Below are 27,966 nucleotides of genomic sequence, written 5' to 3'. Positions count from 1 at the left end.
TCCTTTTATCAACTACTCCGTTCGATCTCTCAGCTAGACAGCTCGCTCTCCGTCTCGTTTTAAAGACTGCATAGGGAAACCACCTAAAGACCTGCTTAGTATGACTATTTTAATTTTTATTTTCAAAATTACAAAAACCGATAATAAAAGTTTATATTTGGCAGTCAACTGATAAAAGTTACTTAGTAGGTGAGTTTGTGTGTCCGAATTTTTTAAAATTATTATTCAACTTTTTTTTAAAAAAAATTAAAGGGAATAGTTGAAAAACGGCACTTCTTTAACATGCAACATGTACCATGTTATCAAGTGCTCTCTTTACTGATGACTGAGAAGGCCCTAAAAAAAATACAGAACACCGTTCACACACCACAATACAGGCTTCTCTGTCCACAATATATATATATATATATATATTAACATCTATACCACTCAACAAATGGGCAGTGGAAGATGCTATGTATCCCACACCAGTCAACAGTATTTACATGGAGTACGGCTACCCCGAAGCAAATGTCTTAAGCTGGAGCAGGAGATTACCGAAAATTAGCAGCTGTCAGAACCACGGGGAGCAGTCAGATCGATCTAACTGAATAAACTCCAGCAATCCGTGCGTCTGTGTCCCAATAACGGAAAACCTAAAAATGAAACGAATATTATCAATGAAAGAAAAAGATACGAGCACGTCTTGGAAAATGAGAGAAAAAAAAATCTCACGCATTTTTAGGCACAAACCTTTTAGGGTCAGAATGATGAGGTGCCGACTGAGGTGGCACGTCCTGAAGCTTGAAGTTCCTTCAGAGTATTGGCGAGCCAATCCAAACCCTCGTAGAGGCCATCACCTCTAAGAGCACAAGTCCCTTGGATATGCCATATCCGGTTCCTCAGATCATATAGACCAAGCCCCTCACACACTTCCATGGGGGTCATTGCACCTTTCTGCATGAAAGCATGTTTACACCACATTTTAGGGACACGAGTATACACCCTTTTAATTCCTTTCTAAGAGATGGATGCCCATAGATCAGTGAATTTTTCAACTTGCTTGGGTCAATGCAAGAAAAATTATTCAAAGATGGGTGCAAAGCAATGCCTGTACAAGACTTAATATTCAAGTCCATGAAGTACCCTCTCTAATAAAAAAAATGCAGGTGTCTTCAACAAATCATAAAACCTAAGTGAGGTCACAGCCCATGACTCGTTATAAATTCTTAGCCAATGAAGTCATCATACCATAAACAAGAGAGAACCCGAATATCACTGGTCGGCAATCAATCCGAAAAGGCGCATGCTGAACGGCATGAGTCTGTTGAATGGAGATTATGTCCAAGCAAATCTTATGGAATGCCTGTCCAACTTTCTTTTAAAAATTTTTTTGATCAGGAGAGAAATCCCACCTGCTCGTTGTAGAAGAGAGTACCTGGGCTGATTTGAGAAATTGAAAGCAGGATCTGCACTGCAGAAATCCCAGAGTAAATTACTCAGTCAAACTCCCGAGGGAAGAACCTACTCAAGACTCTAACCCCAGACCCCCCCAGCTTGGGAGAAAAGGACTACGTCCACTGAGCTAAATCCAGGTTGTAACATGTTTAATAATTAACATGGACATCTCCTTGAAATCTCACCGACATGTGACCGCCACATACATGAGAACTATTCACCTGATAAAATTTCGATTTGTTAGCCTACCAAATGAAGCATACTTCCAAGGGAGGACTAAACTTACAAGTTACTGTCACTTTGTTTTCATCTGTTTCAAGGGAGAGGCAAAAATGATAAGTTTAACTCACAACGCGTAAATTTAGATAGAATCAACAAAATCATCTACATTCTGTTTAAAAATGTGAAAAGCAAACATCTTTTAGATGAACTAATTATGATATGACAGGAATGTTAACTACTAAATATAATTAGCCACAAATAACTTAGGGAAATAGAATCCTGCATATAATGTCTTGTCGCATGGATGTTCCTTCTAAATGGGGACGGACACTATGAACCTCACTCTCCCAAGGTTGCACATGCGGAAGAAGGTAGGCTGTGAGAAAGATGGCTTTGAGAGGCCAAGGAACAAGCCATGCGAGAGTAAGGGTACCTCGGCAATGAGAAGTCCTGGAGAAGGCAGTGCAGAGATGAAGGGTCAAGTCTTGAAAGGAAAAGAAGGTTAAAGAGGAGGAGACCATAAGGCTTATACAAGCCTTCATGGAATCAGTAGCATTTTCTGAAGTGGAGGAGAATTAGAGACAACCAGATGCATTAACTGGTAAGGGGATCTAATTGAAAGAAACTAGTGTCAGAGTTCATCCATAATGCATTGAAAAGGAGAAAGTTGTTTCAGCGGAAGCAAAAGAAAGAGAAGATTAGCAATTTAAAAGATTCTATATTGTCTTATTCATTTTCAGAGACCCGGATAGTAAATTTTCTAAACTATGGATCAAGGATTGTTTTGAAAAATCAAGTTTTGTGTTAATACAAGGTCAAGCCCCCACCTCAAGTCAACTCTTAAGACGATTCCTAGGATTATCTATCCTTTACAGTAAAAAAAAAAAATGATAGATGGCAAACTACATAAAATTTCATTAGTTATATATTGGCCTAAACTTGCAATATAAAGAGTTTCAATTATTCTGTAACCTGGATCTGGTTGCTTTCTAATAACCTCCAAAAATTGATATTTCTTAAAACAACAAACTAACATGCATGCGTACACACATATAAACAACTAAAAGCAAAGTTTGGAAAAAAGAGATCAAAGACTTATCTAATTTTATTTTGAATAATTGAATATAAATGAGAATTGCCGAATTCCCTAGTTGCATGATGCAAATTCTTTTTGCTTCTTTCTTCTTAACCAGAAAACCATCAGCTTCATCATGCAACCTTGGACAATTTGTGTGGTCAAAGCAAAAAATTAATCTAAGTTTAAGGGCCCCAACAGTCTCACAATGATTGCAATAGAATAGTCTCGAAACCTTGGTGACTAACAAAACATGAATACCAGCTACCTCAAGTGATCAAGTGCCATATAAATTGCTCCAGATAAATTCCTGCATGATGGCAACAATGATTATCCATAATCCCTTTTGCCCTTGTTCTTTAAATCAACAGGCCAGTTCCCCAGCAAAGGAGGGTCCCTTTTTGTCAAACTATTCAACACCCGTACAGCCTTCTTATGTGTCACTCTTACGAGAACTCTCTAATCCACAAAATACCTGTCTTTTCTACCTTTTCTATGGCCCTAGAGAAAACAATTTCTAGGGATCTGTGGAGTGATTGATTAAAACCCCATTTGATTTTGATGAGCTCAAAGCATTTGAGTATATCTTGTGATTACTAATGAATTCAATTGAGTGTTTCAGTGAAAATCCTGTCCAAGTGTCTCTAGATTTGGTTCATAGTATTTTGGATAAGTTAAGAAGTATGCTGAACCAAAGTCTGAGACTCGAGTCGACTTCCGAGTATCACGAGTCGACTCCAAGCGTATCAAGTTCACTGGCACGAGCTCGAGTCGACTCCAGATTAGTACGAGTCGACTCCGACTGAGAACAGAAAGAAGAACAGAAAGCTTCATCTCAGAACCTGTCAACGAGTCGACTCCTGAAGTGCGCGAGTCGACTCCAATGTTCACCGAGTCGACTCCAGGGAAGTAAGAGTCGACTCCAAGCAGTCACAGGCAGAAAAGTCAGAGAGCAGTTTTCGGGTCTGAGATTCGAGTCGACTCCAGTGGAACGCGTGTCGACTCCGATGGTTGGCAGGTCGACTCCAAAGAAGGTAAGAGTCGACTCTCAGAGGAACACAAGGAAAAAGTCAGAGAACGATTTTCGGACTCTGAGATTCGAGTCGACTCCCGCAGTACACGAGTCGACTCCGAGACTGAGCGACCATCAACAGACAGAAGACCATGTTACTGCCTCTGAGATTCGAGTCGACTCACAGACAGCTCGAGTCGACTCCAAGACAAGCTACACGTCAAAAGGCAGAAGACCAACTTTCGGAAACTGAGAGCCGAGTCGACTCCAAGGAGGTTCGAGTCGACTCCAAGACTGGATGAGCCAAACGACAGAGAATCGAGAGTTCGGGCTCTGAGATTCGAGTCGACTCCCAGGACAGTCGAGTCGACTCGAGTGGACAAAATTCAAATTTGGATCCACGGACTTCAGTGGATGAGCCGACTCCAAAAATTGCCAGGTCAACTCCAGAAGTTGGCGAGTCGACTCCAGGTCAAGACGAGTCGACTCCCAGTCAAGACGGCAACTTTAATTCAAATTTGGAACAGTTGCCGAGTCGACTCCGGAAAAGCGTGAGTCGACTCCTGCTACAGCCGAGTCGACTCCTGATCGCGCGAGTCGACTCCAACCCACCAACGGTCATATTGTCAGGCTGCGCAGAGTGTGCAGAACGGCCAGAAAAAGCAGAGTAACGGCTAGTTTCCGTGGGGGTTGGCTTAAATAGCCACAGAGGACTGTAGCAAGGCAGAGAACAGATATTCCACTCCAAGCATTCAAGTTTTCAAGCTCTCCAAGTGCTCTTAAACGAAAAAGGGGAGATCTGCATTTACTGCTCCAACAACTTCTTCCCAACAATCAAAGCTTCCTCCTCCTGCATTCAAATCGACCACTCTTTCAAGAGGAGACCGGAGTTCCAGAAGCCATACCTCTTCACCAGCTTAAAAGCGTTTGAGGGCTTCTAACTCCTTTACGATTATATTGTCTTAAATCTGCTTTTTGAGAAGCTATTTTCTGTTTTCTTCTATCTCTTGTATTTACTTGATTCAATCGGGGGATTGAATCAAGGGGTTTAAGGTTGGTTGGTGAGCCAAGTTAAAACCAACGTGTGTAAGGGTTTGATTGTGAGCCCGGGAAAACAATCGGGGTTGGTTCTAGTCGGTGAGCCTGGGAAAACCGACCGAGTTCGTTGTGAGCTCGTAAAACAACAAGTTTGGTTGTGAGCTTGCAAAACAACCGGCTGTAATCCAAGGGGGTTATAGTGAAATTCCCAAGTGAGACTTGGGGAGTGGACGTAGGAGCAAGGGTTAGCTCCGAACCACTATAAAACTTTGTGTTTGTAGTGCATTGTCTCTCATCTTCTTCCCCGCACATTACTCACAGCACTAGGCTTTAATTAAATAACTTGCTATAGTTTTTAATTAATCATCCACAAAGTTTTAATTAGCCAAATTATATTAAAAACCCAATTCACCCCCCCTCTTGGGTTGTCTATCTGGGCAACAAGTGGTATCAGAGCCAAAAACTCTTCCACTCAAGAGTTATAAGATCAAAATGACAACCCCATTTGGATCTTCTCACATTGAGGGTCAGTCCACCCAAAGACCCCCTTTCTTCAATGGATCTGACTACTCATACTGGAAGGCTAGGATGAGAATATTCATCCAAGCCCAAGACTATGAGATGTGGTCCATTGTAGTAAATGGGCCATACATCCCATCCATATACGTAGATGGTGTTAAGGTACCTAAACTTGAAATGGACTGGGATGAACATGACATGAGGAAGGCACAATTAAACTCTAAAGCAATGAATGTCTTCTATTATGCCTTAGACCGTAATGAATTCAATAGGATTTCAACTTGTAATTCAGCAAAAGAAATTTGGGACAGACTTGAAGTGACCCATGAGGGCACGAATCAAGTCAAGGAATCCAAAATAAACATCTTGGTTCATAAATATGAACTATTTAAAATGGATTCAAATGAAACAATCACATCCATGTTCACTAGGTTTGCTGATATTGTCAATGGCCTAAAAAGCCTTGGCAAGAACTATACTAACAGTGAGCTTGTCAGGAAAATCCTTCGGTGTCTACCGAGGTCGTGGGAAGCTAAAGTGACAGCAATTCAAGAAGCCAAGGACTTGAACAAGCTACCACTTGAGGAGCTTCTTGGATCCCTCATGACGCACGAGCTCACCATGAAACAACACAACGAGGAAGAGTCCTCCCATAAGAAAAAGGTAATAGCCCTTAAATCTACTTCTTCTAACAAGGACTTGTCTTGCAGCAGCAGCAGCGAAGAAGAAGAAGATGAGGAAGATGGTGGTGAGGCTCTTCTTGTGCGCAAGTTCAAGAAATTCATCAACCACAAGAAGTCCTATCATCAAAGGAGAGGCCCCTCAAATTCCTACCGCAAGGACAAAGGTAAGAAAAGGGAAAATGAGGGGATTGGTTGTTACGAGTGCAAGAAGCCGGGTCACATAAGAGCAGAGTGCCCCTTACTGAAGAAGGGGAGTAAGTACAAGAAGAAAAAGGCACTTGTGACTACCCTATCGGACTCCGACTCATCATCCTCCTCATCAGATGATGAACAAGAAGAGAAGGCCAATTTCTGTTTCATGGCCAACGAAAACGAGGTAACTTCCGACACGCATCCTGATTTTTCTTTTGATGAACTTTATGATGCATTTAATGAATTAATGGTAGAATATAAGGCTATAAATCTTAAGAATAAAGAACTGAAAATAACTAATCAATCATACCTACATAAATACGATAAATTAGTTAAGGATAAGGATTTAATCACCAAAGAAAATATAGAACTTAAAACAAGCAACCTACTTTTAACTCAAAAGACTAACACCTTAACTAAAGAAAATGAAAAACTAACTAAGGAATTTTCAGAACTTAAAAAATATAAACAAACCTTAGATAAGGATCTTACTAAAGAACTTAATGATCTAAAAGCCGAAAAACAAACAATAACTAAAGAACTTAACAAATATAAATCCATAGTTGAAAAATTCACATATAGCTCTGAAAAATTAAACATGATACTAAATAGTCAACGTGCGGTATTTAATAAAGCAGGTTTAGGGTATAAACCAAGGAATAAGCAAAAACTTCTTAGTAACTTTTTTGTTAAAGCTGGGGAAACTAAAATTAAGAAAATAACTTGCTTTTGTTGTGGAATAGTAGGACATAAAGCAAATGCATGTAATTTTAGGAAAAGTAAAACTAAAAGAAAAATTAAAAGGGTATGGGTTCCAAAAGGAACCAACTTGACTAACCATGAAGGACCCAAGAAAACTTGGGTACCTAAGATGACATGACTTGCTTGTGTAGGAGTGTCTTGCAGCCAAGGTCAACAAAAATTGCTGGTATTTGGATAGTGGCTGCTCAAGGCACATGACGGGTGATAAAGACCAATTTTTCACCCTTGAAGCTAAGAAGGGAGGTGCTGTGACGTTTGGAGACAACAACCAAGGTCACATCATTGGTATTGGTAAAGTTCAAATCACCCCTTCTACTTTTATAGATAATGTTAGATATGTTGATGGTCTTAAGCATAACTTGTTAAGCATTAGTCAATTATGTGACAAAGGATATGATGTTATGTTTAAACCATCACTATGCATTATAACAAATCCTAATGATAATAGTTTAGTTTTTAAAGGGATTAGACGTGGAAATGTATATGTGGTAGACCTAGAATACCTTGCAAAACATAACCAATGTTTAGTTGTTAATGAAACTAAAGATAATGATGCTAGTTGGTTATGGCACCGTAAGTTAGGTCATGCAAGCATGGCCACAATAACTAAATTAGTTAAAAGAGATTCCGTGATAGGTTTGCCAAAGTTAAAATTTGAAAAGAACAAAATCTGTGAAGCATGTCAATTTGGCAAACAATCTAGGAATTCTTTTAAACCCATAAAATGTGTCTCTACCTCTAGGCCTCTAGAATTATTACACATGGACCTATTTGGTCCAACTAGAACAACAAGCCTAGGTGGAAATAAATATGGTCTAGTCATAGTAGATGATTACTCTAGGTACACATGGGTCATGTTTCTAGCACATAAGGACCAAGCATTTTCCATGTTTAAAAAGTTCCATAAGGAAGTAACAAATGCTAGAGAGTCTTCAGTCATAGCCATTAGAAGTGACCATGGTACCGAATTCGAAAATCAATTATTTGATGAATTTTGTAGTAAAAAGGGGATAACCCATAATTTTTCTGCACCTAGGACACCACAACAAAATGGAGTTGTGAAAAGGAAAAATAGAACACTAGAGGAAATGGCTAGAACGATGTTATGTGAAAGTAACCTTCCTAAGTACTTTTGGGGAGAAGCCATTAATACTTCTTGCCATATATTAAATAGAGTTCTATTAAGACCCATCATAAAGAAAACACCTTATGAACTATGGAAAAACAGAAAACCAAAGGTTAACTATTTTCATGTTTTTGGATGTAGGTGTTTTGTACATAATAATGGGAAAGATAATCTAGGGAAATTTGACCCTAAATCTGATGAAGGAATATTCTTAGGTTATTCTACAACTAGTAAAGCCTATAGAGTCTTTAATAAAAGAACACTAGTTATAGAAGAATCTATACATGTTGTATTTGATGACTCTAGTGACATCTCCTATAGTAAGAAAGCCAATCTTGATGATGATATTGAAATACTTGAAGAAAAGATAGATGAGGTGGGATTACAAGATGGTAATCAAAAGTTGATTGAAGGAGAATCATCAAACCAAGAGCCTATAGTGGATCATGGGCTAACTAAAGCTTGGAGGTATGCTCACGGGCATCCTAAGGAACTAATTCTAGATGATCCATCACAACCGGTTAGGACTAGAGCATCTCTTAGAAATTTGAATAACCATCTAGCTTTTGTTTCACACTTTGAGCCCAAACATATAGAAGAAGCCGAAAATGATGTAAATTGGATAAATGCAATGCAAGAAGAACTAAACCAATTTACTAGAAACAAAGTGTGGGATCTAGTAGAGAGACCTTCTGAATATCCAATAATAGGTACAAAATGGATATATAAAAATAAACTAGATGAAAATGGAATTGTTATAAGGAATAAGGCTAGACTAGTAGCAAAGGGTTATAATCAAGAAGAAGGCATAGATTTTGATGAAACCTTTGCTCCCGTAGCTAGACTTGAGGCGATTAGACTTCTATTAGCATATGCATGCTCTAAGGACTTCAAGCTATATCAAATGGATGTAAAAAGTGCTTTTCTAAATGGGTTTATTAATGAGGAGGTGTATGTAGAACAACCTCCTGGTTTTGAAAATCATCAATACCCTAATCATGTGTATAAACTGAACAAAGCGCTTTATGGACTAAAACAAGCACCTAGAGCATGGTATGAGAGACTTAGTAAATTCCTATTAGAACATGAATTCTCTAGGGAAAATGTAGATACAACATTATTTCTGAAAAAGAAAAATAAGGATATGTTATTAGTACAGATTTATGTTGATGATATCATTTTCGGTGCTACTAACAATCGCCTCTGCGAGGAATTTGCTGATTTGATGCAGAGTGAGTTTGAGATGAGCATGATGGGAGAGCTGAACTATTTCCTCGGGCTTCAAATCAAACAATCTGAAGGAGGCATCTTCATCAATCAAGCAAAATATATCAAGGAGATGCTCAAGAAGTTTGATATGGAGGGAAACAAGTCAATCAGCACCCCCATGAGCTCATCATGCAAGTTAGACCAAGATGAATCAGGTAAATCTGTAGATCAAAAACTTTATAGAGGTATGATAGGTTCTTTACTGTATCTTACTGCAAGTAGGCCTGATATTATGTTTAGTGTGTGCATGTGTGCTAGATATCAGGCTAATCCTAAAGAATCACACCTAGCTGCAGTTAAGAGAATCTTTAAATACTTAATTGGAACTAAGAACATAGGGCTGTGGTACTCTAAAGAATCTAGCCTAAACTTAATAGGGTACACAGATTCAGACTTCGCTGGATGTAAGCTTGATAGAAAAAGTACCAGCGGGTCTTGTCAATTTCTAGGAGAAAACCTAATCTCATGGTTTAGCAAGAAACAAAACTCGGTTGCATTATCCACTGCAGAAGCTGAATATGTTGCAGCCGGGAGTTGTTGTGCTCAAATCTTATGGATTAAACAACAATTAGAAGATTATGGCATTAAACAAGATAAAATTTCCATTAATTGTGATAACACAAGTGCCATAAATCTAACTAAAAATCCAATTCAACACTCAAGAACTAAACACATTGAGATAAGACATCACTTCATAAGAGATCATGTATTGAATGGTGATGTGTCACTCCAATTTGTGTGTACTGATAATCAATTAGCAGACATTTTTACAAAACCCCTAAGTGAAGAGAGGTTTAGTGTGCTTAGAAGGGGATTAGGAGTGATTGATCCATCCTAGTGGGAGTTTTTCACTAGATTAATTGATTTTGATGATTAGAATGAGGTTAAAATAGAGTTTCTATGCAGTGATCATCAAATCAGTCCTTAATTAGGTGATTTTCCCTCATTTGGCACGATTATGGTATGGTTTTTAGGTGCGTGCCAAGGTTAGAGACGACTCGAGTAAGTTTCAGAGCCGACTCCTAAGGGGGAGTCGACTCGCGCATTAGCGGGAGTCGACTCGCAAAGTTGGCAGCTGAGGGGGAGTCGACTCGCACACTGTCGGGAGTCGACTCGAAGTCTACATGCGCTAACAGAGAGTCGACTCGCGCATATTCTGGAGTCGACTCGAGGTCGAGTCGACTCGCGACTCAGGGGAGTCGACTCGCAGTCGGGATCCGACTTTTTAACCCTAGGTTTGTCGTTTCGCAAACACTTTTCCTCAAGCCGCCACTGTTCACAAAGCCCTAGAGCCGACTCCTAGGTCATCCCCGATCGTCTCCAAGCCCTTTTTCCGTCGATTCTTCGCCGGACATTGAGTTTCCGTCCGTTCCTAGGTCATTTCCGGTCCGTCCCGAGCTTCCTCTGTCGGTTCTTCACCGTCCTCTAGGTATTTTTCTTCCCGTTTAGGTCAAGATGCCTCGTAAGACCGTCGTTAGGAAGAGGTCCCGTCCCGAGGCCGGTCCCGAGCGACGCTCCAAGGCGCGGCACGATCCCGCGAGGCAACCACCTCCGGATCGTTCCCCGCCTAGGGTGGTTCTCGTTAGGCCGTTGGCCGGGAAGGCCGTCACCTCCGGGAGGTTTGTCGATTTCAACTATCTCTCCCGGGAGGGGTTCACCATAGGCGATAGGCTTAGAGCCCAGGGCCTAGAGTACTTCCTCACCTTGGACCTTCCCACCTATCCTGGCCTAGTTCAAGAGTTTTACAGTACCGTCCATCGGGGAGATGGAGGTATCGAGGGTACGGTAGTAGGTGTCCCGTTGCGTGTCACAGAGGACCTCATTGCCCATATCCTTCACCTTCCATTAGTAGGGGTGGCTCCCGCACACCCTGAGGATAGAGTTGCGGCCCTTACGGTCGTCTTAGGGCATCCACCTCAGTCCCCCCTAGATGAGGTATCTGCTAGCTCACTTCCTATTGAAGTGAGAATCCTTTTGAGCATTCTGTCCAGGTCCATCTTCCCTAAGACAGGGAGATTTGATTTTGTGAATGAGAGGGACTTAGCTATTATGTCTTATATCCTTCAGGACACCCCGATCAACTTCCCAAAGCTCATTTATAGGTATATGTGTGAGCCCCTAGATAGACCTAGGCTCTCACTCCCATACGGGATGTTATTCACTCTTCTTTTTAGGCAGTACGAGATTCCCATTCCTGAGAGGGAACCCTCTCGTGCCTTGCGATGGACTGATCGCTTGTGTACGGGGACTATGCACAGGATGGGATTTCGGAAGAGAGAAGGGATCTGGGTTAGGAAGTCTACTCTCACTGCTCAGACCACCAGACCATCACTCAGTCCTGAGCCAGATTCAGACTACCCAGACCATCCAGACCTCCCATCCACTCCTCCTGCTCCTACCACCTTTGCCGGACCTTCCTCCTCAGCTACACCATCTATGGAGGTTCGGATTGATCCAGAGCAGCTCCGGGAGCTGCGGCAGGAGATCGTCCGAGATCTGAGGGACGAGCTGCTTCGGGAGCTCCGAGGTGCGGTGCCTGCTCCCACTCCTGCACCCGTATCTTCTCAGTTGGTCCCTTCCTTGACAGCCGTGACTGACATGACGGCTCATGTACGGGAAGAGATCTACAATGTCCGGAGTTTGGTCCAGGCCCAGTTCCACAGCATGAGTGAGGTTACGAGCTCCACTCGACAGATGCGAGAGGAGATAGGTCGTGACATGCACACCACCACCGAGGGGGCCGAGCGCTTGTCGAATGTACTCATCGACAAGCTGGACGCACTTCAGACATCGGTGACTGGGCTTCAGGCGTCGGTGACAGAGCTCTCCACTACACATAGCAGAGCCACCACGTCTATCATCACACAGCTTGGCCATGTCACAGATGCAGTCACCCTCCTCATGGAGCAGAGCCAATTGAGAGGAGGAGCACCATCCTCGAGAGGAGGAGCCACATCCTCGAGAGGAGGAGCCACATCCTCCAGAGGAGGAGATGCATCCTCGAGAGGGGGAGCTTCATCCTCGAGGAGGACATAGATGTGTTTGAGTTTTGTTTTGTATTGTTTTACTTTACTTAATGTATGCTCAAATGTATTCACATTCATATCAATACAATGAGTAGACATCTTATCTTCATTTCTGTGCCATTTGATGATTGGTTGTGCCATTTGTGCCATTGATTGTGTGTGATTACCTCCTTTTTGGTATGATGACAAAAAGGGGGAGAAATATGTATAAAATGTGTAAAAAGGGAGAAATATGAAAAAAATATGTAAAAGAAATCAATGAAAATAAATAAAAAGATAAACTCTTAAAAACACACACAAATTTGTTCTAAGTGGATTCGGTACCTCGAGGCTCATTATCTCTCTTTTGGGGCTCCTAATGGAGTAATCTCCAGAATCTATTCAAGGGATATTCGGAGATTAGCTGAATCCTACTCAAGAACAAATTGACAGATTTTTCCTCTAAAAACAAAAATTCAGTTCAAAAACTTCAAAGCATTAAAAGGAAATTCAGAGAATCAAAACATAGTTGAATGCATATGTTGAGGGGGAGAATCTGAATTTTAATCAAACTAAATCATTAATGACATATAAGCCAAACAATTGATTGCATAATATGAAGGCTTATATAATTCCAAATGAAAGGGGGAGCTTTAACTCCGAAATTTAATGTTTCACTCCTTTCAAACTTGGATAAATTAAATTATCAGACATTTGAATTCATTTATGGATTTTATTTCATTATTTATTGAGCAAGTCATTTTACATATACTCAAAGTTTTGTCATCATCAAAAAGGGGGAGATTGTGGAGTGATTGATTAAAACCCCATTTGATTTTGATGAGCTCAAAGCATTTGAGTATATCTTGTGATTACTAATGAATTCAATTGAGTGTTTCAGTGAAAATCCTGTCCAAGTGTCTCTAGATTTGGTTCATAGTATTTTGGATAAGTTAAGAAGTATGCTGAACCAAAGTCTGAGACTCGAGTCGACTCCCGAGTATCATGAGTCGACTCCAAGCGTATCAAGTTCACTGGCACGAGCTCGAGTCGACTCCAGATTAGTACGAGTCGACTCCGACTGAGAACAGAAAGAAGAACAGAAAGCTTCATCTCAGAACCTGTCAACGAGTCGACTCCTGAAGTGCGCGAGTCGACTCCAATGTTCACCGAGTCGACTCCAGGGAAGTAAGAGTCGACTCCAAGCAGTCACAGGCAGAAAAGTCAGAGAGCAGTTTTCGGGTCTGAGATTCGAGTCGACTCCAGTGGAACGCGTGTCGACTCCGATGGTTGGCAGGTCGACTCCAAAGAAGGTAAGAGTCGACTCTCAGAGGAACACAAGGAAAAAGTCAGAGAACGATTTTCGGACTCTGAGATTCGAGTCGACTCCCGCAGTACACGAGTCGACTCCGAGACTGAGCGACCATCAACAGACAGAAGACCATGTTACTGCCTCTGAGATTCGAGTCGACTCACAGACAGCTCGAGTCGACTCCAAGACAAGCTACACGTCAAAAGGCAGAAGACCAACTTTCGGAAACTGAGAGCCGAGTCGACTCCAAGGAGGTTCGAGTCGACTCCAAGACTGGATGAGCCAAACGACAGAGAATCGAGAGTTCGGGCTCTGAGATTCGAGTCGACTCCCAGGACAGTCGAGTCGACTCGAGTGGACAAAATTCAAATTTGGATCCACGGACTTCAGTGGATGAGCCGACTCCAAAAATTGCCAGGTCAACTCCAGAAGTTGGCGAGTCGACTCCAGGTCAAGACGAGTCGACTCCCAGTCAAGACGGCAACTTTAATTCAAATTTGGAACAGTTGCCGAGTCGACTCCGGAAAAGCGTGAGTCGACTCCTGCTACAGCCGAGTCGACTCCTGATCGCGCGAGTCGACTCCAACCCACCAACGGTCATATTGTCAGGCTGCGCAGAGTGTGCAGAACGGCCAGAAAAAGCAGAGTAACGGCTAGTTTCCGTGGGGGTTGGCTTAAATAGCCACAGAGGACTGTAGCAAGGCAGAGAACAGATATTCCACTCCAAGCATTCAAGTTTTCAAGCTCTCCAAGTGCTCTTAAACGAAAAAGGGGAGATCTGCATTTACTGCTCCAACAACTTCTTCCCAACAATCAAAGCTTCCTCCTCCTGCATTCAAGTCGACCACTCTTTCAAGAGGAGACCGGAGTTCCAGAAGCCATACCTCTTCACCAGCTTAAAAGCGTTTGAGGGCTTCTAACTCCTTTACGATTATATTGTCTTAAATCTGCTTTTTGAGAAGCTATTTTCTGTTTTCTTCTATCTCTTGTATTTACTTGATTCAATCGGGGGATTGAATCAAGGGGTTTAAGGTTGGTTGGTGAGCCAAGTTAAAACCAACGTGTGTAAGGGTTTGATTGTGAGCCCGGGAAAACAATCGGGGTTGGTTCTAGTCGGTGAGCCTGGGAAAACCGACCGAGTTCGTTGTGAGCTCGTAAAACAACAAGTTTGGTTGTGAGCTTGCAAAACAACCGGCTGTAATCCAAGGGGGTTATAGTGAAATTCCCAAGTGAGACTTGGGGAGTGGACGTAGGAGCAAGGGTTAGCTCCGAACCACTATAAAACTTTGTGTTTGTAGTGCATTGTCTCTCATCTTCTTCCCCGCACATTACTCACAGCACTAGGCTTTAATTAAATAACTTGCTATAGTTTTTAATTAATCATCCACAAAGTTTTAATTAGCCAAATTATATTAAAAACCCAATTCACCCCCCCCCCTCTTGGGTTGTCTATCTGGGCAACAGGATCGATCTATTTTTCCATTCTAGAAGAACTAAAAAAATGCACAAAAATATCATACAGCATTAAGATCAATGAGACCATACAAAAGAATGACAGGAAACCCCAATTTAAAAAAGAAGCATGCTTTACAATTAGGGATATATTTGTAAGCGTTCTTGGGGTTAAGGATTAGGACACTAAAAGTTTCCCAGACTAATGCAAACATGATTATGCTACAAGGTACGGTAAAAGCTTGAATGAGTTCAGTCTTCTGATTTCTCTATGTTTTGAAAGTATACATAGTATTTCGAGCCAAATTTTAAAACTCAGATAATAAAAGAATGATACTAAAAGAGAAGATGCTAAATTTGGACAGTGAAGTTCTGCAATACACAACATGGTGAAGAAGATGCAATATGCAAAACTACACGAGCATGGACAACGATTCAACAAACTGGCCAAATGTGGTAAAGCATTGAAAGAGAGATCTTTCAATGGACCCAAATGAAACTTCAGACAATTCAAACAAATTGTCAGATCTGATGATGCTGACATTCAATATTTAAAGGGGATTAAACATTGGGCCAGAACCTTCACCTTAACTGCCACCCCAGCTCCAGAAATTGTATTGCACCTAACTAAACTCTTTTGAGCATTTTTATAGCCCTTTTGTGGGTGGTAGACATTTTTTAGCTTAGACCATAGGTTACTATCACAATTTATGTCAATTAAAATTTGTTATTAATTCGCACATTATGCTTCATTTTTCAAATGGACCACTTCTGAATCTAGATATTATGAATCTACTATTTAAAGAATAAAAAGTCCTTGGGCAATCTCTTTTACCTATCTATTAAGCAATATTGCCCAAAATTTTTGACACATTCATCATGTGCATCTGCCTCCTGCCAAATTCTGGAACTGCTGCTACCCACACCTCAACTAGCTCCTTCTTGTAAAATCATATCAAGAAACGTGGACAGAGGGTTTCAATGAAGGCCTGCTGGCTAGTCACCTACATCAATGTTAAATTAAAGCAGTTTGGAGTAGTAATGTTCTGATGCTATGTTTTATGTCTCGGTACCGGACCCCGAAACCATACCTTGTACAAGTAACTTACTGATACATGTCAATCAATGATTCAAATCCCGTAAGGAAAGGCCGTCCCAATTTTTCCATGGAATGGAACGTGCCGCATCCCACCCAGCCCTGTCACTCAAGATAGTGGGGCATCCCAATAAATGTTTCCTTCAAAATTATCTTTCTACTATTTTAATAATTAATTTATACTGAAATATTACAATTTTGTAAAAATAAAATAATTAATCTATATTGAAAAAATATTACAATTTTATAAAAATATATATTGAAAAAAATAATTCTGCATCAGTAGTCAAAAAGGAAGAAAGCATGAGGAGACAGATGGAAACTATACATGAATACTCCTTGACTAAAAAGTTAGTTAGTCAAAAGTATTGATGCAGGCCACTCATTGAACCAAGGTTTATTTGTGTTAACTTCATCAAAAGGCAGATTTTTGATCTGTGACCAAAATTTAGGGACTACTCATTGATGTTTTCCTCATGAAAATTGAAAAGTTGCAGCTTCTGAGGCTAAGAATTCATCAGTGAGTAAAGATTTTTTTACCACTATTTCATCTAAAGGAAAATTTATCACTACAACCAAAACATTTTAGGGATTATTCTTTTGATGTTTTCTTTACCAAGATCAGAAAGTTGTACTTTGAGGGCCAAAACTTCATGCTGGGGTGTCATGAATTTGGACCTTCCACATCAGAGATTCCACATTTTCACGGAACAGAGCTGACTAAAACAATGTGCAAAAGTTTACCTTAAAATCTTTTCTCCAAATCTAGAATTACAAATCATATGTGAAAGAGTGAGGCTTAAACGTCATTCAGGAAACAGATAGCAACTTCGGAAAAGCCATAGAACCTAAGCACCACCAGGTAATTTAGTAGAAGTTTTGACAGGCATACTTAGAAACAAGAAGTTAAAAAGACGAGAAATTAAAAATATGCATGAGGTAGCAGTGAAGGTTTTTCTTTCTTAAAAAGAAAAAAGATTAAATACAAGGATCTTGAATTGTGGTAAATCCACCCTTATATCAACCTTAACCCTTCTCTCTTTGTACTAGTAAGGAACGAACTAAACAATGATGTTACAAATGATGTGCTGCTGATTGACCGACTTAGAATTACATTAATCAAATAAAGTTTAGATAAGTGCCTAAAATCAAGTAGATCGAAAAAAAAGAACACATAATGATTGCAAGCCAACTGTGAACACAAATATAAATGAAGCCAAACTAAACATAGAAAATAGAGTGAGATAAAAAGCGGAGATGTCCATACAGATTATTGCACAATAGCATGCATGATGGCAAGATTTAGTTACTCAAGGAATGTACAAACTAATACAGGTCATTCCACATATAAAATGCATATAGGTCAGAGCTTCAGGAAACATGGAACAAACGTGTACAATAAGCATAGCAGCGGACACATCATTAAGGTGGTTGTACAGGAAAGTTTGAGAAAATTAGTCAATGCTATAAAGTCAAAGAATTTAATGAGTCAAAACTTACTTGTTCTACCAACAGCAGTAAAACATAACCAATTAAGACAATAATAACAAATGCAGAGTAGTGGGGGAAAAGGACCTTAGTCCAAATACCAAAGCATTTAGCTACAGTAGGAAAGATTGCAGATATGGGCACGAAGAGCAAACTTAGTCTTCGGTAAAAGATTTGTAGGACAAAGCAACATATTGCACGTTTATCTAAACTCTAAACACATCAACATATCTACTTGTAAATTGACCACTTCAAGAAAGCCCTTCTCTAAAACTTTTTGGGGCACAACCCACTTGATTCAAAATAATTTGGTCTAGCTTTTTTAGCATCTTCTCACTTCATGATAACTTGAAGTAAAATTGTGGCCATGCCTCAACTGAGCAATAAAATTTGAGCAAGTTCTATTCAGTCCCTCATTGCTAATGAATTAAGAAGGAAACATGTGCAGCATGCATGTCCACTCTTCCAAAGAAAAGAAAGAAAGAGCTAAGCCCTTGAAAGGGTATAAAACTAGCTGTTAGATATTTAGATGGCATGCTGGGTTTCTTCACGAATGCATGGAAATTTATTACATATAAGCAGCAAGCTCTTGTGATTTGTGAGTTTCCAGTTTGACTTACCATGTCCTGTTTGTTTGCAAATACCAATATGACACTGTTAAGCATGAAGGGATCGTTGATGATGGCCTGATAGAAAATATAAAGTTGTAACCTGCATAAAAGCAGCAAAAAGAAATCTTTTATGCAGCAATAGGGTCTTAAACTAAGAATAAAACCTGAAACTCTGCTCTGGCTTTCCCAATTCTTTCTCTGTCCAAGGAATCAACTACATAAATCTGCAAGGAAGAAAGTGAACGGAAAATTTCATTATTTGCCAATAGAGGGACCTGCTTAATTGCACAACCACCATATCCGTGTAATATCCCCCCACAAGTTGGGAAAGGCTGAAGAAAGGAGGCTGAATCAGGAGTAGGAGGCTATCATCCTACAATCAGGAGATCTTGAGATCCAGGTATCACAGTTTAGATGCATTTTGGTGTTTCGATAGCATGAAATTTGGGAGATCAATAATCTCCCCTGATTCCTCCACCTCTCTCCCAAATAGCCTTCTCTATTCAGCAACTCCCACCTCTGTAGGAGACAAACAAGGATGCCCAAACAGGATTAAAATATATTCCAGCTTCAGTAACACTGACACACTTTATGAAACACATTTTGTAAGGTAACTGGTCACCGAGCTGTGATGTTACTCTCACATAGGACTGGATTTTTCATGATGCAAATGACAATTTTTGAGAATGTAACTTAGTTTACCAACATTTTCATAAGGCTTCTGCAAAAAGGATTCCAATTGCAGATACAAAATTCTTTCAAGAAGGAAGATTTACAGAATTTTGAGTGCTAAATTGAAATATTCAATAGTACTAGAGAAGGAATGTAGCTATAATTTATCTGTGAGATAAAACTGGTGATTATTTACCAGACCATCAGTGTTGTTAAAGTAATGCCTCCACAATGGCCTTAGTTTCTCTTGCCCACCAACATCCCACACAGTAAAAATCACATTTTTATACTGAACTTTCTCTACATTGAAGCCTACATAACAAGAAGACAAAGTAATAAACCACAAGTTCACTTTGAAGTCTATGAACTGCAGTGCAAAAGCAGTCATAATAGAAACTTTTTAGCACAATATAAAAATAATGAACTAAGTTTAATGGTTCATTAAGAACCATATGACTTTATTGCTGCATAACAATCAAAGAATAGATAGATGAAAGGCTTACTTTCATATATTACATACTAAAGGTTCCTATCATCTTGACTGCAGAAGTTATAAAGGGAGGTATGAGAGATAATTAGGCATGCATTGGTCATAAACACCCATATATTACATTATCAGAAGCTAATAGTTGCATATCTCAAAGTTTCTTTTCTGGCCCATACATGAAAAAGCTGTAACTAATGCTGCACAATTCTTAAAAAAATAAATCAGTCTGCAGTGATTTGGAGATTTAATAATTTCTAATAGAAAGCAACTGTGGAGATGCTTACTTCTCAACAAAGTAAAAAAAACAAAGTGACTATAAGGTGGGAGACTGGAAGGGAAAGAAATTTCTTATGCTTTAAGAATTTCTACCATAAGCATAATATCATAAGTCCATGTTTCTACAACATTTTAAAAGAACACTGCCAATTCGCTTCAATTATAGCATAAACCAAGAGTCTTTAAAAACAAAATGTTCTTTAGGCATCCTCTAAATTTTTTGCATAAAGTATTCAAGTTTAGAGGTGGCGAACAGGAAATTACTTATGATCAACTTATTATCCCATAAACAAATCAATGTAAACTAGCAATTTATGGGTTTACCACAAAAAAAAATTACTTGCAGCAGAAGATTTGTTTTGACAAGTAACATATAGAAAAGCTGAGAGAAGGTCAACTGATAATGAGAAGAAGAAGGGGAAAAAAAAAGCTCTTTACTTTATACACATGAAATAGAAACTAATATTGATACTAAAGCAATCTGCATATACACTTCCAGAATAAAATTAACCATTTATTCTGTTGGAATACCAGTTTAGGTGCACCATTCCTTCTATTGGTTATTTGGGGGTTATCCTGCAAAATGAGATAGTACATATATGAGCCAGCAATAAAGCTGTGGAAAGAGGCTCTTGCCTACCCTTTTACATGTGATTTTAATTGGCTCTTTTTCATGCGTTTCAGAAACCTTTAATGTTGTAAGAGAGGTGCTTAATAGTTTCTGCCTCACATTGGAAAAATAACAGTTGCATTAACTCTCTACGAATGTTTCTGAAAGAGGTAGACTGGACCAAAAGCTCATGCAAACTAACCAACACTTATGTGAGGAACATTCTTAGTGAACTACCAACCTCTTAAGAAGAACCAATAATTTCCAGGAAGTTAATATTCAGCTTGTGCAAAGATGTAAACAGTCAAGTTACAGGAGAAAAGATTAAAAAAAGATGACTGACCGCAATAATTGTGCAGCTGACTTTTATCCATTTAGCTTTTTATCTCTTAATTTTAATTGATAGGCTGTACATCCCTGTAATGGTGCCTTTTGGGAAAAAAAAAAAAGAAAAAGAGAAGGGATACTATATCTCTACTAGGACACTTGATTAGACCAACTAATAATTAGGCTACAAAGAAACCTTGTATGCTATATTATCATCCAGCCGACTTTATAAAGGCAAGGAGCCCAGCGACTTTAGGGATTTATTTTGGTCGTGTTACTTAATATTAAGTGATGGGTCACATACTGCAATGATATCACTAAAAAAAGAAAAGGAATCTCGGTTTCATATTATGTTCCTATCCAAATAGGAAATCAAAGGATCATTAATGACCAGCGATAAGGCCATCAAAAGGCTTTAGATTTTATAAAATTAAAACCTGAGAAAATTATCGCAAATTCTAGGTTTTCCTTCTTCCTACTAATACATTAAATTATAAATTAGTTTGAACCTATCAATATAAGTTCTACTACTAAGAAGACTAAACATTCATTTCTAATTAAGTTCTTAGAAGAAAATGTCATAAATGCCCAAAAATAACATCCTAGCAACAAATTTCCAATAGCTTATTTTACGATCACTGAACTAGACATTAAATAGAGTGCTCATGTTATCATCCATGCATACCAATTGTTGGAACTGTTGATAAAACTTCTCCAATGTGCAACTTGTACAAGATAGTAGTTTTACCCGCTGCATCTAGTCCAAGCATCACAACCTAAGGCATATCATTTCATAAAAATAAGAAAAAAAATTGAAAAAAATATGAAGTTCAGTTTATTACATATTAAATAACAAAACTGATGGCAAGAAAAGAGAATTGACTTTAAACCTTATCTACAAAAGCAAGAAAACACAGTCAAAAAGGACCTAGAATGTTAGGATTAAGGCAACGTCAGATAATGATAAGTGATACATATGCAATAAATATAACTTGAAGCAAACATTAAGCATCACTACTTATTTCAGTATTTCATGTGATAAGGTCCAAAAATGTGATCAGTACATACAAAGTATATATGCAATACATGGTATGAAAAAGTAAATTTTTCAAATCAAAATTCAACGAGACATACTTAATAACTACATATTCTGAAATTCAAAATACATAACTCCTTGCTAATGAAAAATAGGAGTTGAAGAGTAACTCCTTGCTTAGGAAAATACCTTTTGACCCCTCAAGTTTCCCCAAGTTTCACTTAACTCCTCTTTTGTTTACAAAAAATTTCAGTTAGATCCCTTAAGTTCATTAAGTGATCCAATGTGGTCCCACTGTCAATCTCTTTTTACATGATCTCAGTGGATTACATCATGTAAAAGTCACATGACAACTTTAGGACTAAAATGCCTTTCACTTGGCAACACTTTCTTTCTATTTCTAGGATGCAAGGTAGCGAGTGAAGATGGTCTTGAATAGGTATTTGGAGAAATGAGGGCTTGCATAGCAACAGCCTCAGGCTCGAGGAGTGCAACAAGGTCAGAGATGAGGATGAAGAGATCAAGTCTGACAATCCCCAGCTTCCTCCAGCAATCGTCGGAGATCCAGCCGGATCCCACCTTTCCCGCATGCCGGCCCACCTCTATCACCCCTCGTTTGACTAGCTGCACCCTGACGTGAAGCTCTCCTGCCTCCCGTTATTCCCCTTCACCGTTGACAACTCGAACAATACCATCAAAAACCTGCCTCAACCCTCAGATCTCTCATCCACCACCAGTCCAATCATCAAATCCCCAATCTGTCTCCCTATCACCCCCAAAACCCCAAACCCACCAAGATCAAAGCCTAAAAAATCGAGTCCTAACTCCAAGAAATTACTTTGAACTATTCACACAAGCACTAGAATTTTTTTTGATCACTCTCAATCAAATGGCCTTCAAATCGCCTCCATTTATCCATTGCCTTCTTCTCATCTCTCTCTCTCTCTCTGCTTCTTTTTGGGGAGATAAAGAGTGGAGCTTCTTCTGAGTACCAAACAAGAGGTGAGGGGCAACTGGGGGGAAGTCATCCAGCAAGTTGGAGGAAGTTGGCATTCACATAGGTGGCGTGGGGGTTGCCAGCGGTGGTCAACTGGTGGATCTTGGCTCCCAAAGGGTAGCTCGCAATCGAGGTGATTAGAGAACAAAGATTTGTGCACGAACTTCATGGCAAAATTGTCATTGGAGGCCAAAGAGGAATAGTGATAAATCTACCCCGATAAAAGACAAACGGAGAAGAAAAATAACAAAATAAGGGATAAAAAGATGGAGAGGGCCATTTTGTTTTATTTTTTTATTTTTCTCTGTTTGAAGTGGCATTAACTATATCTTCTCACTTTTCTGTTTCTATTGCTGCCACCGATGCTACTCCCAGCATTGAGGAAGAGGTTATCAATGGATGCAACACCATGGAGGGTGAGCATAGCCGCTGCTAAGAAGAACTTCCCCAAGATCTGCATCTAGGAGTCAGATGGTGTGGCTGGGACATCACTTGCAATATCATTGACAACCTTGATGCGTCGATGCCATACAAAGAAAGGACTTCCTTTGAGCAGGGAGGCAAGAGCCTCAGGGTAACAACGCCAGAGCCTGTTCTGATCAGAAATTTGAAATAACAGCAATGATAGCTTTGTCATTTAGATAGCATCTTAAAGCATTAGGTGGCAAGCAAGTCTCGGGACCACATTGGATCACTTAATGAACTTAAGGGATATAAATGGAAATTTTTAAATAAGAAGGGAGGTTAGCAAAAAGTATTTTTCCCTAACATTTATTTGATACATTACGACAGAACCATAGTACAAATGACCTATGATTAGAATTTGTGATTGAGCAAATTCCAAGCTACAATAACAAAGAAAGAATGGAGAAGACAAGAAAAGATTTAAAATACATGGTATGTCACTAGTACATAGCATCCCTACCAGTCTAAGTCAACCCCATATTGACCCATATGGATACATGTACTCTCTTGTGCAGGCCAAACCATTAGGTCGTATGGACCCATACTGCAATACATGTTGTATTGGTGGTGCGGACGCCAGTGCTAGACCGCCAGTCACTCGGGTCTACAACCGCTGCAGGGGGATGGTTCAGCCAGTTTTGGAGTGATTTTATTTTATTTGGACTTATTAGGGTATATTGTTATTGGACAACCTTTAGGGCTTATTTTGGTATTTTGTTATTTTGAGGGTCTTTTGTGAGACTAGTTTCTTTTTATAGGTCTTTTGCATTTTTTGGGTCTTATAAATATGTTGGAATGTACATTGTTTAGGGTATGCCATGAATGAAAATTGATTTTGAATTTCTTTCTTTAGCCCTAGCGTGTGAAACCTGAGCGGGGCTAGGTGCGAAGCCTAATTCTTCTTCCTCCTCCCTCCTCTCTCCTTCTTCCCTATTTCTCCTCTCTCTTTCTTCTCTCTTTCTTTCTTTCCCTGCTGTCCGGCATCAATTGGCCTATGACCGTTATAGGCCACGCCATGGTTTTTAAAACCTTGTGTACAAGCAAGGAAAGAAAAATGAAATGTAAGATAAAAGAAAAGGTATCTAACAAACATTTAGATTATAAAAATGATGTCTGATATAATTAGACAGGTTTGAGTACTAATTCGTGTATCTTCCGACATTTTTTTTTATAAAAGAGTATAAATTTACATCTTTATAAACTTGCAACAAAATCAAGAGGAAAAATTCAGATGAGTAGCTTGGGAGATATAGAAGAATCTATTACCAAAAAGAATGTATAGCACAATGACAATGCTAGACCAGAAATTAGAGATGCAGGTATACTGATATGCCAAAGCATCTGTCACATTTAACCTCTGCTGCGCCAATAGAATCAGTAAACTTAAAGTTCAAATCAAGAACCAAATAACCTTCAAATATAAAAGAATTAGTTTGGGTCAAGAATCAAGTAATCATCAGTAGTAAGTAGGTTGCTGTTGAAAATTATATTATTCCAATCTACATAGCACATCGTGCAGGGCATGAAACATATGATGTTTCACATCTCAAATGAAAACTTTGTTGTTCCTTTAGTAACAATCTTTCCATGTCAGCTTCAATGAAACTCAGACATAAATCCAATAAAGAAAAAAGTATCTATTCAATATCTGGGTCAATTAACAGATTTAAAACATTTCCCATCTTCGATGAACAGATTGGATGAAATTGTGCCAAATAAAACCTTACAAAAGAACATCAATTCATGTTTATTCTAGACCTCAAATCTACACACTACAGGTGTTACTCTAAAAGCCCACCAAGCATTAGGCTCAACCCAAGTTGACTAAAAAAGAGCCTCCATGATGTGTTGTGCCGAACATGTCCCTGACAACACAACACCTAGAGCAACTCAAAATCTCAGAGCATCTCCTTTGAAATCCTAATTGCTTCCTCTTACATATACATACATGTACATGTATATGTGTACGTATACATACATGTGTATATATATATTACAACTATGACATACAATCCACAAAATTGTAATAATCATCATCACTAAGCAAGACCCCCAAATTATGCAGTTGTGCTTTAGAAATTCAAGATTTTTTCATCAAGATGTTTGTGAGTCTCATTTCTTGCCTGATTACCTACCACTCCATCATGGTTCCTACATTACCTAAGTGCTCCAACAGAGTACCAAATTCGAGAGTTTCAAGCACCACCTTTACGTTTTAACATATAGGAATGTGATTTAAGTTGGTTGAAAAAATAGTGTAATACCCTGTAAAAAATGTGTTTCATTCTGGTCCAAAAGAACTAATCTAGATAGCAAAGCATATCCATAAGCTAAACGCTACCTTGTGAGATCAGATGAATTTTAGTGCTTCTATATGGCGCACTCCCATCACCTGTAGTTTTTCTTTTTAGAAGTGACGTCTATAGTATCAAGATCTAGATCATTTTCAAAGACAAAAGAGCTACTAATTGAAAATCTAGGACTATCTTATTGTCATAAGCAACCTTGCTCCAAAATCATTTGATTCATTAACCACAATAAGAACCAAAGAAAATGTTAAAGTTCTCTTTAAATGCCAAGGCAATATCTTTGTCAACCATCATCTCCATATGGTATAACTTGCATTTTATTTATTCATTAATCACATCTGTATTAAACCAGAAAAGCTTAAACCTTGACTATTTATGATCAAGCACACCCTCCAAAACATTAATCTACAAAAAACAAATCCAAGTTGATCCTCCCAACAAAACTTTTGACCACTGTTTCTTTGGAAACCACCCAGACCTAATTTAAGATCTTCATAATTCATCTTTAGATATTCATATGCTCAACTTTTGGTTTCTCCCCAATGTATGGATCTTCAAAATTCTCTCTTCTATTGCCATCCAACTCTCACATAAAAGAGCTTTCTCATTCTCATCCTATTACGCTATGAAGTTCTATATTTTTATCTACTAAAATGGCATCACTATACATGTCCTTAGTTAAATTTACACATATATCCTTAAAAATTTTAAAACCAACTAGCAGGGCATAACATCTCGCTAATCCATTAAAAATAATTACTGAAAGTTTTTTGAGTAAATAATGCCTAGTCTCCAGATATGGGAAACAATTACTTCAAAAGCAAGTTTGGAGGGTCACAGGAAAGCTCAAATGGTGAGACTTATATTTGAAAAGCCCATCGAAGCCCATCTTTGACTCTGTCTGGTCAGCAAATAGTTGAGGCAATCAACTCAATTCCCCGGATCAAACCTCATAATAAGTTCTGATGCTATAGTTTTGTCTCAGCCTCACTTTCTAAGTATTTTACATTATTTCCTATCAACTTAACAAGATAAATTAATAAACTAGAAACAATGAAATCGTCAAAATGGACTACATAAGAAGCTTTATAACATTTTACTAACAGTCCAAGAAGGCCAGCTTAATAAAAATAGCGATTGCACATCAATCTACATGTTTCAAATCTTTTTCTTTGAGTGATAAAGATTTATTCATAAACCATTACTGATGGGGGACAAATAAGATTTACAATGAAACCAAATATGATGCACGGTGTTTGTTACTTAAGATGATGGTTCTGAATATAGAAGCAATCGACCGAAGAAGATCAAGGAATTTTATCAAAAGCAAGAAGAGAAAAAAGTTAAAAGCAATTAGTTGGAAGCTAGTGACAGTCGCTACCATGCCAAGAACCACAATGGAACACTAGAAATACACATCTTGCAGCCGGATCGAAATATTCATGCCCAAAGAATAATGTTTATGTAACAAGAAAATTGTTTCCAGTTGCGTAATAAAACAGTAATTTTCCGTAAAAACCTTTCAAACTCCAAACAAGAAACCCGCGATCGATCCCCTGTATAAAAGAAAACCCACACGCCACCTCAAAATTCTCACGATACTTTGTACCTCCCATGATCCCGGACCAAAAGGCTCGAATGCAGACCTAAATCCTAGTTCGCGTTCCAAATCGCCGAACCCCAAGCCACTGACCCAACTACACAACGAAATCAAAAAGAATATCCAAAAAGAACAAATACAGAGGGTGCAATGGAAAGAGTTTAAAGAAAATCCCCCGATGGTTCAATCAACCATGGAAAGGGTCGATCATAGAAGAAAAGAATTGAAACAAGAAAGGCGCACCCTCATTTCTTTGTTGCCGAAGAAGGTGTCGAAGAGCTTCCGAAACGCCTGTCCCATGGCCGATCCTCCTCTACGGCTCTACGTCTCTCCTTCTCTTCTCCCACTCCTCGATCTATAACTCAAATTATCCAAACCCTTCAAGATTTTCTTGGGAAAAAATCGAAGACCGAGAGACACCGAAAGGCTTCGTTTTTAGGTGGAAGAGAAGGAGAGACGCGCTTCCCCCAGAAGCCTGTAACTCTTTAACGGCCAGTCGCTAATGCTGCGTGGGTACCGTACATACAGTGGTTTTTGTATAAACAAATCTCGACCGTTCGTTTATCAAGATGCCAAATGGACGGTCAGGAAAGGTCTTCCCTGAACCTCTTACCTATATAGTGCGCGCATTTTTTGACCCGAAGATTGAGACCGAGGTGAATTAATTGGAATCATTTTTGGTTCAATAAGATTTTATTCAGTCTCAAACAGGACTCGTTCATCCCCGTGTTCACTAGCCTCAGGACTACCATTCACTCTTTTAGCAGTCTCTTCACTACAACTTCCTTTGGATAAGTATCAATTTAGCCAACTCATGAATTGAAGGGAGGACTCATTCATCCCCTTGTTCACTAGCTTCAGTACTACTCTTCACTCTTTTAGCAGTCT

The 27,966-nt window shown here is 39.2% G+C and overlaps 1 protein-coding gene across 6 annotated transcripts; it reads right to left on the bottom strand.

Annotated features, from left to right (window-relative positions):
- Positions 1-292: 292 nt before the first annotated feature.
- Positions 293-27,566, bottom strand: LOC103706460 (uncharacterized). 6 transcript variants are annotated; one of them, XR_015976637.1, is made up of 10 exons: positions 24,436-27,300; positions 21,357-21,447; positions 19,168-19,283; positions 18,464-18,523; positions 18,309-18,374; positions 1,623-1,658; positions 1,395-1,453; positions 1,231-1,303; positions 733-936; positions 293-635 (listed from the first exon to the last, which is right to left on the bottom strand). XR_015976637.1 is itself a non-coding variant. In XM_008790563.6 (7 exons), exons 1-6 carry the CDS (start codon positions 27,376-27,378, stop codon positions 742-744), a joined length of 585 nt encoding a protein of 194 aa, XP_008788785.1. In that variant the 5' UTR covers positions 27,379-27,560; the 3' UTR covers positions 293-635; positions 733-741. The 6 variants fall into 6 exon arrangements, 4 of the variants coding, with proteins under 4 accessions (XP_008788785.1, XP_088575087.1, XP_088575086.1 ...); XR_015976638.1 differs by lacking the exon at positions 1,623-1,658 and having other exon boundaries at positions 24,436-27,298; XM_008790563.6 differs by lacking the exons at positions 1,231-1,303; positions 1,395-1,453; positions 1,623-1,658; positions 24,436-27,300 and adding an exon at positions 27,322-27,560.
- Between the last annotated feature and the right edge of the window lie 400 nt (positions 27,567-27,966).

Source organism: Phoenix dactylifera, chromosome 3, assembly GCF_051530095.1.
Source record: "Phoenix dactylifera cultivar Ajwa chromosome 3, Ajwa_hap1_PhDact_Kaust_v1.1, whole genome shotgun sequence".
In the NCBI taxonomy this organism is placed as follows: domain Eukaryota; kingdom Viridiplantae; phylum Streptophyta; class Magnoliopsida; order Arecales; family Arecaceae; genus Phoenix; species Phoenix dactylifera.
Note: the sequence above shows the minus strand (reverse complement) of the source record. Positions and strands in the feature narration are given on the sequence as shown.